At 36.1% G+C, this 20,446-nt stretch overlaps 1 protein-coding gene across 1 annotated transcript; it reads left to right on the forward strand.

Moving 5' to 3' along the window:
* Positions 1 to 792: 792 nt before the first annotated feature.
* LOC109093850 (fibroblast growth factor 20-like) lies at positions 793 to 3,563 on the forward strand. Its single transcript, XM_019107516.2, has 3 exons — positions 793 to 1,673; positions 2,155 to 2,258; positions 2,476 to 3,563. Exons 1-3 carry the CDS (start codon positions 1,397 to 1,399, stop codon positions 2,719 to 2,721), a joined length of 627 nt encoding a protein of 208 aa, XP_018963061.2. The 5' UTR covers positions 793 to 1,396; the 3' UTR covers positions 2,722 to 3,563.
* Positions 3,564 to 20,446: the final 16,883 nt, after the last annotated feature.

Raw genomic sequence — 20,446 nt, forward strand, 5'->3', positions numbered from 1 at the left:
ATTTTTTTAAATTCATAAGGCAACATCAGATCCATACCCTAAGTAATCTTTCATGTAATATCTACTTTGAGGCATGCTCTTAGCTGTTGGGTTGGAAATTTTCTATATCAATCACTCATAGTATCAACGATTTGTCATCAAACAGTTCGTTTCCTTTGTGTTAATGACCCTTCTCTTGTGCGTAATGAATCTTTGATCTCTGATATCTTTGATACTTCATCTCATCTCTTGTTATGCTGGAACTGTTCAAAGGCACTTCGACATCAGTCAGGGCTGACAGTGCAGTGATGGCGTTTGCACAGATGTGCAGGTTGTTTTGACTTTTGCTTCTTTTTTTCTTTTAAAGCCAGTTACATGCACGCTTTATAGGTCGTATAAATTTACACCTGGCTGAGGCAGCCAAGCAAAGTTCAAACCCAAGAATGACGATATACTTTAAAAATAATCTTTCGAAGTTGTAAGTAAAGGCTACGTTTTAGAAGAAAAATACAATTTTAGTTTTTCAACTTAAGAATTTCACGTTTAATTCAATGTAATACTAGCAATTTCTAAATGAAAAAAATAAATATTCTACACATTTTTTCTTTTCATCGTGTAAACCATATCGCAAATCAAGAAGACACTTTTTTGGAATGAACAGCTAATAATAACGCATAGCCTACGCACATATTACTACTACACACCTTGAAGTCTTGCCTCTCTCTCTCTCTCTCTCTCTCTCTCTCTCTCTCTCGTTCTCCATCGAGCACCGCCCCCTTTCTTTTCCTTTTTTTCCTCCTTGGCTTCCACCTGCTTCACACTAGAGATTCGCCAGAGCGCGTAAACCCCGGGGATCGGAACGGATCGGTACACAGTGAGCATCCCTTTTCTCCATCCAACTGCACTTTTCTTTTCCTCGATGCAAAGATTTGTACAGTGATCTCCACAATGCTGCTTTCTGCACTTTTATCATAATCCATCAATGGATTAAAAGCGTGGATGCAGATGAAACCGATCATCAAAGAAGACACAAGAAGAGGATCAAACGATCAAGGAGTTGTTTCAAACAGTCATCTATAAAGGACTCAATTAGCATATGCCAAGAGGGCCATATTTAAGCTGGTGTCTCAGAGCAGAGCCAGTCACATCCAGAGAGCACAAGAGGAGAGAAGGCGCATAAGCTTGTGTGCTGGAGTGCGTAAGAGAGAGTATTGGATACACAGGGGACCGGAGCAAAGGGGAGTAGCCTGGAAGGTCGAGAGAGCATCTGCTAAAACCAGAAGAGAGAGAAAGAGAGAGAATCGGATGTAAACACGCACTGACTGTCAAAGCCGCAAGCAGTGACTGCGCAAAACACTATAGGGAAAGAGAAACCACAGGGGTTCTCCTCACGGCAACTTTTCTTCGAGTGTCGGTGATGGGTGCAGTCGGCGAGCTGGTGGGCAGCTTCTCTCACGGCTTGGAAAGCTTTGCGCACGGGTCTCATTTCGTCCTCACGCCCCCCGGGGACTCCGGTGCTCTGATGAACGAGCATATCGTCTCCGCCGAGCGCCTGTCACGCAGCACTTCACCGGACTTGACGCATCTGAAAGGGATCCTCCGCCGCCGGCAGCTCTACTGCAGGACCGGTTACCACCTCGAGATATTACCGGGCGGCTTGGTGCAAGGCACGAGAAAAGACCACAGCAGATTTGGTAAGTGTTATTTATCGTTGTTTCATTACTACAGCTAGTGCTGCTAATATACTATAGTAATAACCCTACAACACTGTGCATTCACAAGCATATCCATAACGCAACTGCACATGCAGAGATTGACAAGGACTGAGGATTATTTTAATGGTTAAAACTCTGATATTAAGCCATTTAAAAAAAAAAAAGAAGCCATTTAAAAACATATAAAATGCATTATGAATATTTTAATAATGAAATTGCTGACTATTGGTACTTATGTAATTGCAATGCAATGTAAAATCAGATGATATTATTATGACGACAGTGATTATTATTATTATTTTCATAAACCTGTGTTCCAATAACAGTATAACATAGCAAAACACAGTGATTAAGTGTGAAAGACGTCATGAATTAAGTATACGGCAGTTTGATGCCACTATTGCAGGTGCTTGTGCTACTGTCTCAACAATGGGAACTAACAGCTGTGCTTTTCTCACAGGTATATTGGAATTCATTAGCCTCGCTGTGGGGATGGTAAGCATCCGTGGTGTGGACAGCGGACTGTATCTGGGAATGAACATCAAGGGCGAACTGTACGGATCTGTAAGTATAGCAATGCTCCAATATATTTTCTTCCAGTTTCCAGTTCTTCCTCTTACTGGTATATTATTTTGAGTAATGCAACAATTCATTTCATTCATATCGTGGCCGTGTTGAATTGAGAGAGTGATTTATGGTGTAATTTCAAATAGCCTTTGGACACAGTTTATTCTTGCATTTGCAGTGTGATTAACCCTTGCCCTCCCTCTTGTTCTCTTAGGAAAAGCTGACAGCAGAGTGTGTGTTCAGGGAGCAGTTTGAGGAGAACTGGTACAACACTTACTCTTCTAACCTGTATCGACATGGCGAGCGAGGATCCCATTATTACGTAGCCCTCAACAAAGATGGAACGTCTCGAGATGGAGCTCGCTCTCGGAGGCACCAGCGCTTCACGCATTTCTTGCCTCGGCCTGTGGATCCAGAGCGCGTTCCTGAGCTTTACAAGGAGATACTAGGTCACAGCTGAAGCCACTGAACCTCAAATTCAACCCCCCCCAAAAAGCACCTGCATGCTCTTTATCCCCCTCGGACAAATCTGTCTCAGGAGAAAGCAGCTCAGACGAGGGGGAAAAGAGGCCCTCTTTTGCGGGCCGAAGTTGGACCATTAGCAGGAGATGGAAAGCCCTTGATTGGAGTGGCAGGAACCAAATGTCTGGATAGTTCCTGAAGAACAGATCCATTCACACCTGCTGTATGTAGGACACAAGGGATTTTGGATTAAAAGAGAGCACTGGTGGACTTCTTGCCAGAGAATGATGGATATCTACTACTACTGAAAATTCTAGAAGGCTTCTGAAGGAATTCTGTGAAATGCTTTTGAGATTTCCTACTCTTCCAAACACTGGCATGGACAAACAGGAGACAAACTCCTCCAAACATTTCTCTTTAGGTCCTTTAATTTATGTTTTTGAAAGATATTTATTTTATATATTTATTTATTTTGAAAGTATATTTTTACAAGAATATAAGCAAGATGTAACAGGACGTCATGAGAGCTTTATTTTCTACCACTATAGAGACATGACTTCTAGAGATAGAACTACTGAAGAAAGTATTGTCTTATGAGTTGTTCATTTTTAGGTTGTATGTGATCCACCTTGGTGTCCCCCCATTTTTGTTTATCTCTCATGTCATTAAACCAGATCCTTAAGAGCCTGAGAATGTTCCAGAATTCACTGGGGAATTAAACAGTTCAAATGACTGCATTTCGTTGTGTCTGTCCTTTCAGTAGAAACATAAGGTCACCTGTCAGAGGTGAATGGTTATTGAATTTCTATTTGGAGAAAAAGGTTGACTTTTAGGGAAACATAAGCAGGGACAGCAGGTGTCTACAGCTGTCCGATTCTCATTGATCCCGTTGCCTTGAAATGAAATCAAAATAGCTTTTAATCACTTAAAAGCCTAAACTGTTATGCTAAACAGTGCGCAATAATACAATTTGCTAAAAATGTTCATGCTTCAGGATCTTTCCATTTCTCTCTCTCTCTCTCAATACCCTGCCGTTAAAAAGGGAGCACAATGCTAACATTAAAACACAATGACCTAAAAACAATTTCCCCTCCCGTTTTCTTCTTACGGCAACCTTCTCAAGTGACACCTCTGGCCTGCAGGAAGCCCTGCACAAAGTGGCCTTTTCTTTTGCAAAGTGTCTTTTGAATGCCATGCACTAGGAGCTTTCAAATCTGTTGTAGAATGCAGGATTGTGGGATATACGTTTGCTGAGCCAGTGCAGGTGGAAGTTTTCTTCGGAAGCATGAGGTCATTTCAAGACAGGCAGAGTCACGTGTGGTCTGAAACACCACAATTACACTGACTGGCAAGTGCTTTGTGTTTTCCCCATCTCTTATTTCTTTTTTGTTTGATGCTTTTCACTTCCTTTCCCCCCTTACGGTTGTGATTCATTGGCTTTGATGACACTTGATGAGCTGGCTGCCTGTCAATCTGGCTGTCTGTGAGAGTGAGGTGACTGTATGTATGTTTAAGGAAGGAAATGTTACTTTTTAAGTAGTGTAATGGGAGAGGTTGCTCTGGGGCACACATGCGTTTCCAAAATAACACTGGTATGAGGGCTCTTGATCACAGAGAAATAGGGGCGATGGGGAGCACTGTGACACTTTTTTTTTTTTTTTGCACTCTCTCCAACTTTATATATATAATATTTCGACTTTTAAATGCTACAAATTGAAATAGTTTAGAAATATACTATATCTCTAAATAGTGCACATACGTGCAAGTACAAGTGCATTACTATCAGTTACTAAATTTATGCCATTTATGAACATTTTAATTCAAAACAGCAGATAAAATGGTTGAAAACAAAGAAAAAAAAACACTATACTGTTAAAAAGGGTCAGTATAAGAAATACTTTTATTCATCAAGGATGTATTAAATTGATCGAAAGTGACAGTAAGACATTCATAATGTTACAAAATATTTGTATTTCAAATAAATGTTGTTCCTTTAAATTCTAATCATCAAAGACTCCTGGTTTAAAAAATGTATCTGGGCTTCCACAAATATATTAATCAACTTTTTTCAACACTGATAAAAATAAGAAATGTTTCTTCAGCAGCAAATCCACATAATAGAATGATTTCTGAAGGTTCATAATGACTGGAGTAATGATGCTGAAAATTCAGGTTTGCCAACAGAGGAAAAAAAATTAAATATAATATATATATATAAAAAAACGAATTTCTATTTTAGTTGTAATAATATTTAACCATATTACTATTTTACAGTTTTTAAGTTTAAATAAATGCAGCCTTGGGGAGCATTATAGACTTCTTTTAAAATAATAATAATAATAATGATGATAATAATAATAATAATAATAATAATACACACACACACACACACACACACACACACACACACACACACACACACACACACACACACACACACACACATATATATGAATGGTAGTGTATAAAATACAGTAATGGCCAAAAGTGATGTCTGGAGAGGATATTTCTCAATATTTGCTTTTAATGATCCTACAAGATCAAACTTTATTGCAAAGAGGAAAAAATATTGGGAAAAAAACAACAACAACTAATCATGGAATATCGGTTTTATTTTACTATGCAAAAAAAAAAAAAAAAAAAAAAAATTGCCATATTTTATTGCATTATTAAAAATGAAACAATTCAGTGTGCACATAAGTTCTACACTCCAAACACAACTATGCAGTATGCTTACAAAATCCTTAATAATAAAATGTTTGAATAAAGAATGAAGATGTCCATTTTCCTTGGCTGGACATCACTTTTGGCCACTACTGTACATAAAACAGACTAACTCTAAAACACAACAGTGTTAACTCTCACAGCTGTGACAGATGTATAGCCTAAAATCTTTGTAATCCTAAATACAATATAAAGTAACACTTCAACCCATCCTATCTGTTTAGCCATGATATTTCTGCTTTGTATAGCATAGATCACAAGCCTGTTTGTTTGTTATATAACAAATTAAAATACCAATTCAGTCACTTAACGTCTATTATGTCTCAAATAAAATAAAGTAAATCAAATGCAACATTTTCATGACAGAACTATCCCTTAAGGTAGCAATTACAGGTTACCATGTTTTACTGAGTTGTTGAGGGTATCTCAGCATTGTTTTTTAAATGTTAAGTAGCAGCGTGACAGATAGAGAAATAAAAAAAGTTGACAGCAGAACTTTACAGCTTACATAACTGACATTATGTTGGGTAGGAGTGTCTGAACTGTGTGCCTTTTCCCCTTTTTAGGGCGTTGGAGGGTGGGATGATACTTCTGTTTGTGTGCGCAGGCATATCAGCAAGCTCTGTATGTTGTGTGATCTCTAAATCTCTGTGATGATGAGCCAGGGGTTCTCCTAAATGAGAGTCAGTCTGCCTGCACACACCCCAGCCTACAACACACACACACACACACACAGGGGAAAACCCTGCTACAGCTAAAAGATGTGGTGAGGCTGATGTGGCCAGATCGACAGATCTACTTTTCATTATTTTCACCTCAGAGAGAGATAGAGGGAGAGAGAAAGAGAGACACTGCAGTCACATATCTATGTTTGTGAGAATGTGTGTGTGTGTGTGTGTTTGGACAGTTACAACACATGTGTTGTTCTAAGACAGGTGTTGAAGTGAGTGATCTTTCACCTGCATGACTTTGTGGCTCAGGTAAAATCTGCACAGGTGTTCATGAGGCACGTCAAAGGTACACACGCATATAAACACACTCCACTGATAATGAGAATGAGAGAAGTGTACGATTTCGGATACTTGAGGGAACTTGAAGTCCTTAAGCAAAAATTCAGTTCTTTAGGTTGTGTTTTTGTTTATCAGTTTAAACAAACCAGTACCATGTATTTTGTGTTAAAAAATATAAATAATAAAATAAAGGCATCTTAAATGACTAAGTAAAATAAAGTAAAAAAATAATAAAAATGTTCAGAAGTTTCTTAACTTTTTAAAAATATATACTTAACTTTTAAAAATGTTAAATGTTTGCTTCCTTTAGATTGTGTTAAAAATATAAACAGGATAATGAAGGCATCTCAAATGACTAAAAGTTGTAAATAAAATACATAAATAAAAATAAAACAAAAATAAATTAATTAATTTAAAACACAGACAAACACACACAAAAATGGGATCTTTAATCTTTCAGCTGTATCTCCAAGACAGCAAAACAATTCAATGGAGATAAGATAGAGACTTCTGCTTAAATCTTGAGCTTCTCAGATTCTTCTCCATAGAACAAAAACAAAAAACGTATATGCACTAAAAGAGCTCTAAAAAAAGACACCAGGTCTGTAGTCAGTCTTACATGTCTTACTAATGTTCAGGAGAAGGCTGATGCTATAATAATGTCTTCTGAGAAGGTACGGAGAGAAAGTGAAAAAATTAAACAAATGAGTGAGTTCCTCTTTCTGCCACAATGTTTGGAGATGTTTGAGGTCGATAAGCTCATTATAAGTGCAGTTATGTTCAGTGTTAACATAATCACTGTTTGTGCCTTCATATGTTCTATGGTATTAGCTGAACCACTAATTCATCTAGTGCCCACACACACACCCCAAAGCAAAGGCCCAAGAGATACACAAGATACACATTCATTTTGTTTTGTTTTTTGTAGATTTCTACTTAATGTAATGTAAATTGGTGTTACCATTGTACTAAAAAGATACTACCCTGATTTATGTCCAAAAAACAAAACAAAAAAACAATAATAAGCTATTTATATAGTGCACAAGTTCACACACACACACACACACACACACACACACACACACACACACACACACACACACACACACACACACACACACACACACACACACACACACACACACACACACACACACACACACACACACACACACACACAAACTTCCATGACATATTGTCCCAAGAAACATGGCTTTACCATGGATGTCCAAAAATAATCGTAGTATGCATGTTACTTTTTGCTGTTCTTTTCTGCACATACTTTACATCTGTTTAAATCAACCTGCATTTATTTAAAATGCTTTGATTCAGCTAGATTTTATTTGAATGATTAGTCAATTTCTACCATCCAATAAAAACTATCAAGAAATCACAGCTTAATTTTTTTTGCCTTGAAGATAAATTTAATCCAAAATATGTAGACGTACAGTGATAAAGAAGTTTCATTTATCTAAAGAGAGGAAGTTGGGTGTGACAGTGGCAGTTTTAGCATGATGGATGAGGAAGACTAAGTCTGTGCTCCCCGTCCTGAACTCCTCTTTAAGCTCTGGGAGGAGAGAGAGATTGAGTATTGCCTCGAGGATCAGTTTAATTGACACCACGCTCCCAAAAGACGATCCTCTAATTTGCATGACTTATTGAGGACATGCCTTGTGTCAATGCAGCAGATTTGGCCGACAGTTCACTCTTATATTCTTAATGGGATAAAACACATCAGCTGAGGAGGAGGAGGAGGAAAAAAATTGCCAAGGAGAATGTAAAGCATACCATTCTACTGCTGTCTATTTAACGAAATAGTTCATGGGTCAAAGACGAAAAAGGGTTTAAGCATAAACACAATAAGTGTAATACTGCTTTAAATTGTTGTTGCCCCTCCACCAAAAAAATAAAACATTTTCTGTTTAATTTAATTGCATTTTTTTTTCTGAGAAAAAAAAAATAATATTATACATTTTTCCCTGATTTACAGAAGAGACCCACTAAAATGTCATTTAGTGTAACAATCTTGTCAGGCTTATTTTCAACAAAAATCAATTTATGACATATTAAAAGACTAATTACTTTACTAATTAGTTATAATTTTAGATTTTAAAAATTTGCCACTATCCTAGATTTTGCCCATTTGTCAGTAAGAATTTTATAATCATTTAAAACACAATCAAATTTAATATGCTCCCTTATTCTTTTATATAATTTAATATGTACACGTCAGAATAAGCATGTTGTTTGAATTTTTACAAAAATATTGTATTACACTAAATGACAATGTAACATTATTTAAACCAAATTTTGACATTTTATTCTCCAAAAACTTATTTGAAACCTTAATTGTAGACACTTTATTTACATTTAATGTGCTTTCTATGGACATAAAATCACTTTTGTAAATTTATTTTGATGCGTACATCTTAATGTCTTTACAAAAATGAAAATTTAGTCATCATTTACTCATCTTCATTTAATTTAAAACCCATAGATTTTTCTTCCATGAAACAAATGTAATATATTCAAATATGCATTGCAACATGCGTTGCACCAGTTTTGATGTCAACAACATTGTGTACACAAAATTGTACACTAAATATGGTGCAAGAGCTACAGAAGGGAGAAAGACTTCAGTCTCTTCATTACATAAAAAAGTTATTGATGGTTTCAGAAAATTTGGAATATAGTGCATAACTCATATGGACCACTTTCATGCAGTGTTATTATTGTTTCAAACTACAATTAAAATGTACACAAAAACTAAAATGACATTCTCTCTAGATAAATGTCTTTATTTTCAAAGCAAAAGTATTAACTTATGATTACTTTTTTGTTTTGCAAATTATTAATTATTCACATAAAATCTTGCTATTATCTTATGTTCAAAACATTTTTAATATAAGTGGTTTGAACACTGTAAATTATGAAAGGGTTTAATCATTAGTAGATATAAAGAGTGTGCAAAAAAGATCAGAAAAATGTACCATGATTCCATATTAAAAATGTTATTGTTAATTAAAATGATTAAAACGTTGAAATAAAATATAAATATAAACATTAGATTAACTAAAACTTAAAAAAACCTTAAACACAACTGAACATTAACTGAAATATAACTATTAAACTTAACTGAAACATAAATTAATTAAAGCTATAAATAGAAAAATTGTAAAAACACAATAAATACTAGAATAGTTTATAAATAATGTGAATTTTTCACTTCTTGTGTAGTCATTTATCCATACAGTTTGTCAGTTTTGAGACCAATGGAAAAGAGCAGCTTAAACATTTTGCTAAACTTCTCCTTTTGTGTTTCATGGAAGAACGGAAGTTGTGTCATTTAGGAATGAACTGAGGATGTGTAGAGGACACAAGAGGTTTTACACAACCACTGTTCTGTTTTTATATTGTGTTGTGTCCCCCTCCCCTCTGATCACAGTAAACAACCTGAAATATTGAAGCTCTCACAAAGCAGAATAAACAGTCTCATAAGAAGTGTCCTGAGGCACCTGTCTAAGCTTCTGATGAGTGCGCGCGCAAACACACACACACACACACACACACACACACACACACACACACACACACACACACACACACACACACACACACACACACACACACACACACACACACACACACACACAAAGTAATTAGTTAGAGTGAAAGGGGGACTGAAGAATATTGAACTCATCTCTCTCTCTCGCTGTGTCTTTCTCCCACACACAAACATACAAACACACGCTCCCCACTGAGTGATGGCTTGTAAGGATATATTGATTGCAGACAGTACCCTTTCACTGCTGCACTTTCTCAGAGCTGCTGCTGCAGTGTGTCTCTACATGTGGATGTGTGTCTGTGTATGACATTGTATGAGTTGAGCATATGTTTCCCCTTGGGGTTCAATTAAGTAAGTCTATGCATAATGTTTTTAAACATATAGCTGTTTATTTATAGTATTTCTTTTTTTCATTTTCTTTACATAGTGTTTTTCTGAATTTTCATAAGTATATGTATATAATGTGTACGTCCCTCAAATGACCGATTCTTCAAATGACCGATCTGCCTCTGATTCTGTGCAACGATTTTAACTAAATGAGGAACCCGTCTTCTCTCCTTACAATTATCGGATCAATGCTACTCAGGAGTTTTTGCATCTGCACACACATACACACATACATTTACCCACAAGAAAGAAAAAAATCACAAATGGGATTGCTTTATCATCTCAGTGGTTTCTTCTAAACACAAATGGGATTAAATGGAGAGAACATGGAGATTTCGCTTTAATCTCCTTCTCAGATTTTTCACTTGAAAAGGACTCGTCTTTGTCTACTCGACAGTTTCAGAAAAGTTAACTGTAATGTAATGTCATGAAATGCGGGGCACCAGTCCTGGCTCAACTGTATGTCACAATAAAAAATAAAAAATAATTACAATTTTTTAAAACAAATTTAATATTCATTATTAAATAAATAAATAAAATGGGCCAATATACCCAATAAGTCTGCAATAAGAAGTTAGGGATAATAACTCAAATGTTCAAATCAAATCAAATTCTTTCTGATTTGTCTTTATTCCCTCTATTTAGACTTTAGCATTCTACTTCTGCTGGCCTGCAGTTTATCAGCGCAGTGAGATCAAGAAGCAAATCTAAAAAGGTGACAACAACCCGCACGCGCATGCACACGCATTCGCATGTGACGAAAGCTGCAAGGGCCTGTTGACATAATATAGATGGAGGTCTGTGCTCATTGCATTGCATATTGCTGTTTTTTAAGCATCTCGACCAATGAGTGCCATGTTTTTACTACCCATGCTCATTGGAAATACGTGCCTCTACCTACATTTCTGCAAAACTAAAAAAAAAAAAGTATCTTTGCATGCGAATCGCTGCAGTTTCCAGTTGAAATGAACACTAGAGGCAGTAAAACTCAGACAACTTATTTTCCTTTTATACACAAGTTATGATTTACAGGGCCAGCGTCGCACTTGTGAGGTGAAGCGCTCCAGTATGAATCCTGTGAAACCACGGTTTGACTAAACAGCTCAAACCTGCGTAGAAAGAAGTTAAACACCGTTGCATCAGCATGCAGTTTCACTTTGAAACTGCTGCGAAACATGCAAAAAGGTACGGAATATTGGTGTTGCTGAAATGACACCGCAAGCACGTAGTTTTAGTGTGCAGGGGTTGTGTTTTTAAGATTGTGTGTCAAACTGAAAGTAGTTCAACTTCGAAAAAGGTTTTAGGAAGCCCCCTCCAGAACCCTATGCAAATGTTCAATAATATGTTTTTATACACTACCATTCAAAAGTGTGTAAGATTTTTAAAACGTTTATAAAAGAAGGAACTTATGCTTACCAAGGCTGCATTTATTTGATCGAAAGCAGCCATTACTCCAGTCTTCAGTGTCACATGGTCCTTCAGAAATCATTTGCTGCTCAAGAAATATTTCTTACTTCTTGTGCTGCTTAATATTTTTGCAGAAATCGTGATACATTTTTATTAGGATTCTTTGATGAATAGAAAGTTCAAAAGAATAGCATTTTATTTGAAATAGAAACTTACTGACCTCAAACTTTTGAATTGTAGTGTATTTATTATATGCATGCATTTTGTTTGATCATGACGGCATTTTGGCATTGTCTTTGATTGACCTATACAAAAAACAACAACTGTGAAAATAATTTATTCTAGTGTTGTTAAATTTAACCACAAGGAACAGCTTTCTTGGTACCTTTAGTAGGGAGCTCAAAAAATGTCTTGAGACACCTGCACTATTCTATTCTGCTGTGCTGCGTCTAGCTGTTTTTGAAGAATATGTCCTATGTGGAAGGCCTCAAAGTCAGCAATGAAAGCTCGTGCAGACAGTGCTGAGATCAATCAGACAATCAGAGTGCAAGTGAGCGAGCGAGAGGAGGGGAAGGGGTGGAGGGCGAGTCTCAGCAAGCCTGCTGAAACACAACTGACGCAGGTAACTCTTCCTGTTCGTGGCTTTCTTCCTCACTGTATAAGTCACAATAATTGTGGCACATCTGGTAACTACAGAATCTTTATTATCTAACATTATTGGGATGGGCAAAATTTGGCTAAAATATAATATTAACGGAAGGTTTTGAGAGGACAGGCACTGTTCACAATAAGTGTTGTGACATTGGAGAACAACTAATTCTGAGGAATAATGAAAAAGCTCTAGCTTCTCTTTTTTTCCTCTCCTGCCATGGTGTGTCATCACTTCTTTAAAAAGGTGTGTGTGTCAGCGAGTGCAAAGGGAAACAACATCTACCATAAGGGGCTGCTGTAACCTGTCAGAGAGCAAACATTATCTGGTTCAGATTTGTATGCGGTTTGTGTGTGTGTGAGTGTGTGTGCACTTCAAAAGCACCTGGTGGTGCAGCGTGCAGCCGCTTCTACTTACACACAGACACATACACACTTGCTCAAAGAAGCCGCAGCAAGAAGAGGAAATTCCCTGGTTGGGAAAACCAAGGATCACTCACAATTAGATCTTGTGATAAGCAACAAAGGTATCACTGATTGTGTGTGTGTAAGCGTACTGTGTGCAAGTGCACGCTTGTGTTTCTGCATGTCACATATCTCAAACCCATGAGTGATGATGAGTGTGATAGAAAAGTGTGCAAATGTCCTGAATCACAAACCCTTTGTATGCATTTGTTCTGACATACACCAACATTAGCTCATCCAGTGTATTTCCTGCACAAACACACATAAACCCGAGCAAGCACCACACTTTCCATTCTCTTGCCCTGACAGCTATGCAGTGGCCATCCCTATTTGATGTTGTCATCTCATTCCAAAGGCATTGCAAAGAGCCAGGTGGAGAAAATGTCTCTCACACACTCCAATCCTCCAATGCACGTGGCACTGTTTTTTTTGCAAACATACAGGATAGTTCTTCAAAACACACACAAGTGTAGATGAACAGTTTCGCATAAATATCGGAGTGCCCAAGACCACTGAAAATGTTTAGGTATTTAGTTTTTCCTAATATGCAATTTTATGCAATTTTAGCAAATGTAATTTTTTTATTATTATACAAAATATAAACTAAATTGCAAAATAATAATAAAAAAAATCATATAAAATAATACCACAAATACACACATACACTCATACACGTTTAATCTGTTATTGATATATTTTACATTTGCATTTTTTATTATTCATATTTTTAGACATTTAATATTTTCATTATTAACATATTTTGTCTAATATGTTTTAATATATTGTGTATATATTCAACATATTAAAAAAAAAAAAAAAAAAAAAAAAAAAAATATATATATATATATATATATATATATATATATATATATATATATATATATATATATATAGCATACAAAATATATTATTAGCATATTAAAATGAGAATATTAATATATTTTGCAAATAAATATTTATATAATTTATAAATATATTTCACAAACCAAAAATGTGTTTAAATCTATATGTAATAAATATCTGTAATAATACATCTTAAAAATACATTATACAGAATGTGTTAAAAGAAAAATGTATATAGCATAAAATATGCATCAGCATAAAATTAGTGAATTGTCTCACTGAAATATTATCATGAATTTCAGGATTAGTATTTGCTTTGTCTTTATTTTGCTGTAATAAAAGTAGCACTTGAGTTGCACGAACTCAAAGTTTGAGTAAACCTGATGATCATGTTATCCAGAATGATCTGAGAATGTTTCAAAGAGCATTATTTTAAATTAATTGTAAATTAAATTAATAAGTAAATTAAAGGGGTCGTTGGATGCCCATTTGGTATAAGTTGATACTATTTTTTTAGGGTCTTAATGAAAAGTCTATAACATATTTTGGTTAAAATTTTTCAATGATAGTGTGAAAAACACTTCTTTTTTTGCCCTGTCAAAACCAGCTTTGTTTTTAGCAAGCCATTCTAGTCCATGCTGGTTTAAATGCAAATGACCTCTGCTGACCCTGCCCGTCTCTTCCGCTGGGTGACGAGTAGTACTATTTACTTTAGCCGCAAAACTTGCTTACTAGCACATTATAAGAAAAGGAGATTTGCAAAGATTCATAAAAAACCCTTATACTCACTTCTTCTGTAGATGAAGCTCGATCACAAATGTTTTGTGCGAACATAGATACTTTTAGGCAGATTGGGGATCGGCGCATTCCCTTCAAAACAAAAGTAATGTTAATCCTCTGCATCTTCAGTGGCTTAGACATTGGGAGTAAATGACGACTGCTATGTTCTTTATTACATCCAACAACAAAAAACCTCAATCGCTTAATCGGAGATGTTCTTGGTTTCCCCTGCACTTGAGTCGACACAATGATGGACAGCTCACAGCTCACTCTGGACAGTTCTAAGGTAAGACGGTCTTGTCAATCAACCTACGTGGGAGGGGCCTGTGCAGTACTACGTCATTCTGACAGGAATCTCAGAACAGCCTGATTTGAGAAAGGGGATTTTAAAATAGGGATTTAAAAAAAAACACTGGGAGGATTTTTATCATTATAGGATGGATGTTTACACACACTTCCAACACACATTTATGTTTGAACAACACAAGGGAATTTTGCATCCAATGACCCCTTTAATTGACTTCAATTAGTGACCTATAAATAGTTTGAAATGTCCAGATCTAAACTAGATATAGCATAAAATATTGAATCCCAGATTTTCAATGCACACTCGGACCTTTGGACCCCGCTTCACATTCCTGGGAACGAATCACTACTGCGAGAAAACGAAGTGTGAGTGCATGCTTGTGTGCTGGCATGCGTGATTACTTGTGTGTGTGCGCGAGGACAGACTGGATAAACGTTATATTTGCTCTGACAAGTACAGGTCTTTTCATACTGAGCCCTGCCGTGTGAAAACAAACATGTCTATCTGAGAGGAAGCAAACAGCTCAGCATCACTACTCCACCTCCACTCTGCACAACCTTTAGCCTTGGGGAAGAGAGCTTGTGTGTGTGTGTGTGTGAGAGAGAGAGTGCTTGTATGAACCCTGATCAAACAAGACAATCAAAGCAATGTGCTTTTCCTCCTCCTCTCTCTCTGCATCATTCACACACAGGAGAGGGTGAAGACCTATTGATTATTCAAATGTTTTGCATAGCATGAACTTAAAGGAAAATTAAATGGCTCAAACATAGGTTTTTCATACTTAATGACATTATCAGATATGTTTCATTGAGGTATTAACACTATATATGGATAAATTTTCTAAACAACACAATTATTTAACATCATTTATTCCATGAACTCATTTGGACTGGATTGGGGATAGAAGTATCTGAATTTATTAAAATACAGCAAAACAAGAATATTGAGAAATAAAACAATTTTAAATATTAAAAAATATCTGAATATGCATCATTTATCCCTGCCATAGCTGAATTTCCAGCATCATTACTCCAGTTTTCAGTGTCACATGATCCTTCAGAAATCATTCTAATATTCTGACTTGCTGCTCAAGATGTTTTACTAGAACTTTCTGAGTGAAAACTGTTTCTACATAAATATTTTCAGGGTACTGTTCATGTTTGGAGACAATATGGTTATTTTTTTAAGAAATTAATTCTAGCAACGAAATAAAGATATCAGAAAACATTCAATTTCTTCATTTAATCAAACTGCTGTCAAATAGTAGCTATAATTTTTATAATAACTATCTGGAACAAACACAGTTTTGTGAAGACAAATGCTTCTAACTACTACTTAAGCTCATTATATAACTATTTCTAAATTATTTTTTATTTTTTATGTGTGATTCAATTGTGATCCAAATTATGATCCAAAAAGTATGTGTTGTGGTAAGGGATGTTATCGTGGATGTTAATGGTCTTGGTCAATCAACCAGGGATGTCTTGGTTTGAAGAGAATTAACTTTAAGCATGTTTTAACTATATCTATCTGAATAAAGACACATATGGTTTAATCACACAGACATTTGACAGTAATTCTATCACAACTCTATCTCATAGTGATTTACTGTAATGCAAGAACTTGCCAAGCATTTGTTTCTTTGTTTGCATACTTAGGATGCATACCAGGCGCTGAATATACAGATGCCCACTGCTCCGGGTGTGTGTTCATGGTGTGTTCACTTCTCACTGCTATGTGTGTACACTTGAATGGGTTAAATACAGAACACCAATTCTGAGTATTGGTTACCATACTTGGCAAATGTCACGACTTTCACTTTCATTAAATGTATCAAATGTTATGAATTATGAATGCCAATATGCCAATGCCAGTGAGTGTATCATAATCAAAAGACTTGCAAAATAATATATATATATATATCTATATATTTTTTTTTTTCTATATTATACCACACACAAACCCACACACACAGTGGTGTGGTCTGACCTCCTTCACACTCCTCTATGCTCAGACTGTGTGCTTCCAGATCCCAATCTCGCTCGGTAGCAGCTCTCCCATGCAGCTTAGAGATTACACCTTGATTCTGGACCGCTGTGTTACAGCATGGGTTTGGACCGCACTTGCAGACAAATAGACAGAAGGACAGAGTTGCGAATACACACATACAAACACACAAAGAAGGCCTTTGTTTGTGCAGGAGACTCACTGGTCTCGGATATCAAAGAGAGATGCGTCTGCCGAGACAGACAAGCAGTGAAGAGGTGACAGGATGCGGGTGAGAGAGAGATACAGAACTCTAGGGAGACAAAGACCAAAAGATGGGGTTAAGAAAAGAAAGATCAAAATAGAGATGAGAAAAAAGGACAGCGATTTTGAGAGACCACAGAGATACGCAGACAGTTTTTGAAGTGAAGTACGCCGAGGTCTCAGCCTCACACGGCACACCCACAGTCAGTTCACTGCCCTTTTGACGCAAAACGCACACAAAAATGGCGAGCGCTGGCTGAAATCACCAGTTCTGTTTTGATTGGCTGGCTTTACGCAACTTCAGGGAGTAAGAGTGCACATATTTATCAGTCAGATTGCAATGGTAATTTCTTTTCAGGACAACTAATCATTGGATTCATGAAGCATAGATTAATTTTCCTCAATTGTTAACAGTATTTGAAATGGTTATTTGGATTTTTAAGGGGTGCACGATATATTGGTAACACAGTCTTGGTGAATAAAATATTGTTTATCGGCCATTATTAGATTTTGTTGTTGTTGTTGTTGTTGTTGTTGTTGTATATTTATTGGTATTGGTCAATAACGGCTATTTAATTTTTCATGGTCAGTCTATATTTACACTAAAACTCAGAATTTATTGCTTAAAATGTATTTTCAATAACATCAGCTAGTTATATGTAATCTTACAGGAAATATCAATGTTATTATCCATTTTTATATAAATGATGTCAAACTTCATTTAAAACTACAGAATTTATTTTGTAGTATTTTTAAAAAATAATAATATAGTCAATATAGTGTAGGATTTATTTATTTATTTATTTATTTATTTATTTATTTATTTATTTAAGTATCTGCCATTTATCGGTTATCACCATAAATTAACTTACTTATTTTCTACTTTTTCTTTGCTGCTTAATATTTTTGTGTAAACTGGGACACATTTTTTTTTCACTGTGCTTGGATGAATAGAACATTTTAAAGAACAACATTTATTTGAAACATAAATTTTCTGTAACATGTGTCCTTGCTACAAAAAGAATAAATAAATAACTTGCATCCCCAAAGTTTTAAAGTAGTGTTACTTAAATAATATGGATAAAATGTAAACATCTGTGCATCTATAATTTTTTGTGCCTGTCTATTTGTGCCATCATCTATTTTAGACAACAACCACCCCTAAACGGCACATAAAAACAGAAGAAACCATGATTGGCCACTTTCCATGTCAATCAAGTGCTCTTTTCCTAAGTGGGCAGTTCTTGATTTAAAAAAAAAAAATCTGCAATGAAGACCAGACTTTTTTGCTGCAGGTCAAACTAAGTGAACCACTCAAGAAGTTCAAGCACTCAAACAACACGGCAAATCACACTTTTCGTCTCACAGGAGCAATGATGTCAGCTTTCTATGTGTATGGCTACGTGTTATTGTCTGGAACGCATAACATTCCTCAGCAGGGTCTCGGCATGTTGTGAGAATATTATACACATGCATGCGCCCTAGCGCACACAGACACAAACAAATCACACTGCAAAACAGATACAAGAAGACAGCAGCCTGCCAAACCACCAATGCAAATACTCACAGGAAGTGAGAAAGAGAGAGAGATAGAAAGGATCGTAGGGAGGGAGAAGGAGGTACATTAGTGTCTAAAGGGAAATTCCTGGTGCCCTGGAGAGCTGCAGATCTTAAAACAAACCGTAATGACACACACACACACACACACACACACACACACACACACACACACACACACACACACACACACACACACACACACACACACACGCACACTCACTCAGTGCTTTTAAAGATCTCAATTTAAACACACACATAAATCAAAGCCTGAGGATGAGCAGAACAAGGGAATATGTATATCTTGTACAACATACAGAGCTGCTCTAATGGAAATATACAAAAGCACATGCCACGCTGATGGAAATTTGTAGATGCTTCTGGAGGGTGGGGACGGCTTTGTGTAGGCAACAAGAAATTCATTGGCTGAAAACACACATGCATGCAGTTCCAATTTGAAATCATTAATATTTAATTTCTTTGGACAAGGCATCTATCAATAACAGTCACCCTAGGGCATAAATGCCAATCTGTCGCACTCTTGTGAGACGTCCAGCATGCTTCATGCCTTTGAGCAGAACTTGTTCAGCCCTAACAATTACGCTGAGTGAGCAAGACTCAGACAGTGTAAAATGTCCTCCAAACATTAGTGTACTAGTCACTCACAAAAGGAAAAGACTGTTAAACACATCTGTCTTACTGACAGTGTATGCCCAGTGGGGCTCCTCCAGGAGTAGGCATATGGGTGATATGCCAAAAGCGATCAGTCTTGGTTACGCGTATGGATTTATTCGCTTTGAAGTATTGGGATTGCAAAGTTCGATGGGGCTGTGATGCGTTGTGAATTTTGACCTTGTAATGACTTCAACGGGGGCTTTTGAGGTCAAACGGAGGTGTAAATTAAAAGCAAGTTAGATTGATTTTAAGAATGAATTACCAAATTCTTAAATGACTGAAAAGAATAAGCTATTAAATTAAACCTGCTGATTATTATTATTATTTTAATCAAGTGGTAACCCAACACAACAAAGTAGTTAATGATACAAAAATAAACAAACATGGAAATGTATTAATATTCACATTTTTCAAGAACTGTATTTGCATTAAATTATTATTAGGTTTATTCAGTATAAAATGTTTAACATGACACTAACTAAACTGGAAAACAACAGCCAATGTCATGTTAAGAATTTTTCATATTATTTCTAAATTATATGGAAATAGAATTGTACTACGCAGTTTATCGTACAAAAGTACACAAAATGTGGGGAGAAAAAAAAAACTATATTCCTAAATAACTGCACCAATATAAGTTTGTTCAACAATGATACATTAGTTGCATTCCACAAGCCAGGAACATACTTTGACCCAATTTCTGTGTCACGACCCACCAATTGAGAACCAGCAAATTAAAGCCCATAAAGGTCATAAAAGGGAATTTAGTAAAGGTTCTGTTATTTGTTCAAGTGTGTAATTTCAAGTTAGTCAATAGCGAGCGAAAGCCAGAAATACAAGGTTGCAAAACCTTACAACTCATTTCCCAAGGTGTTGCGATGTGTAATTCAAAGTCTAGAGAGGAGAAGGTATTCTTTTTGAAGTGTTCCTGCTGCCATCTGCATGCTATAAAGAGCTAATTATATCAACGACTTCCCACAATTCCTCTGCATTGTAAAAGCTAGCCAATGGCCAGCTAAAGCAAACTAAGAGCAAGCTAGAACTTTGGCTCTAACTTCATCCTCAACATAATCATAATCATAGGCCTACATTTCACAGCAATCAA

This window comes from Cyprinus carpio, chromosome A1, assembly GCF_018340385.1.
Source record: "Cyprinus carpio isolate SPL01 chromosome A1, ASM1834038v1, whole genome shotgun sequence".
Classification (NCBI taxonomy): domain Eukaryota; kingdom Metazoa; phylum Chordata; class Actinopteri; order Cypriniformes; family Cyprinidae; genus Cyprinus; species Cyprinus carpio.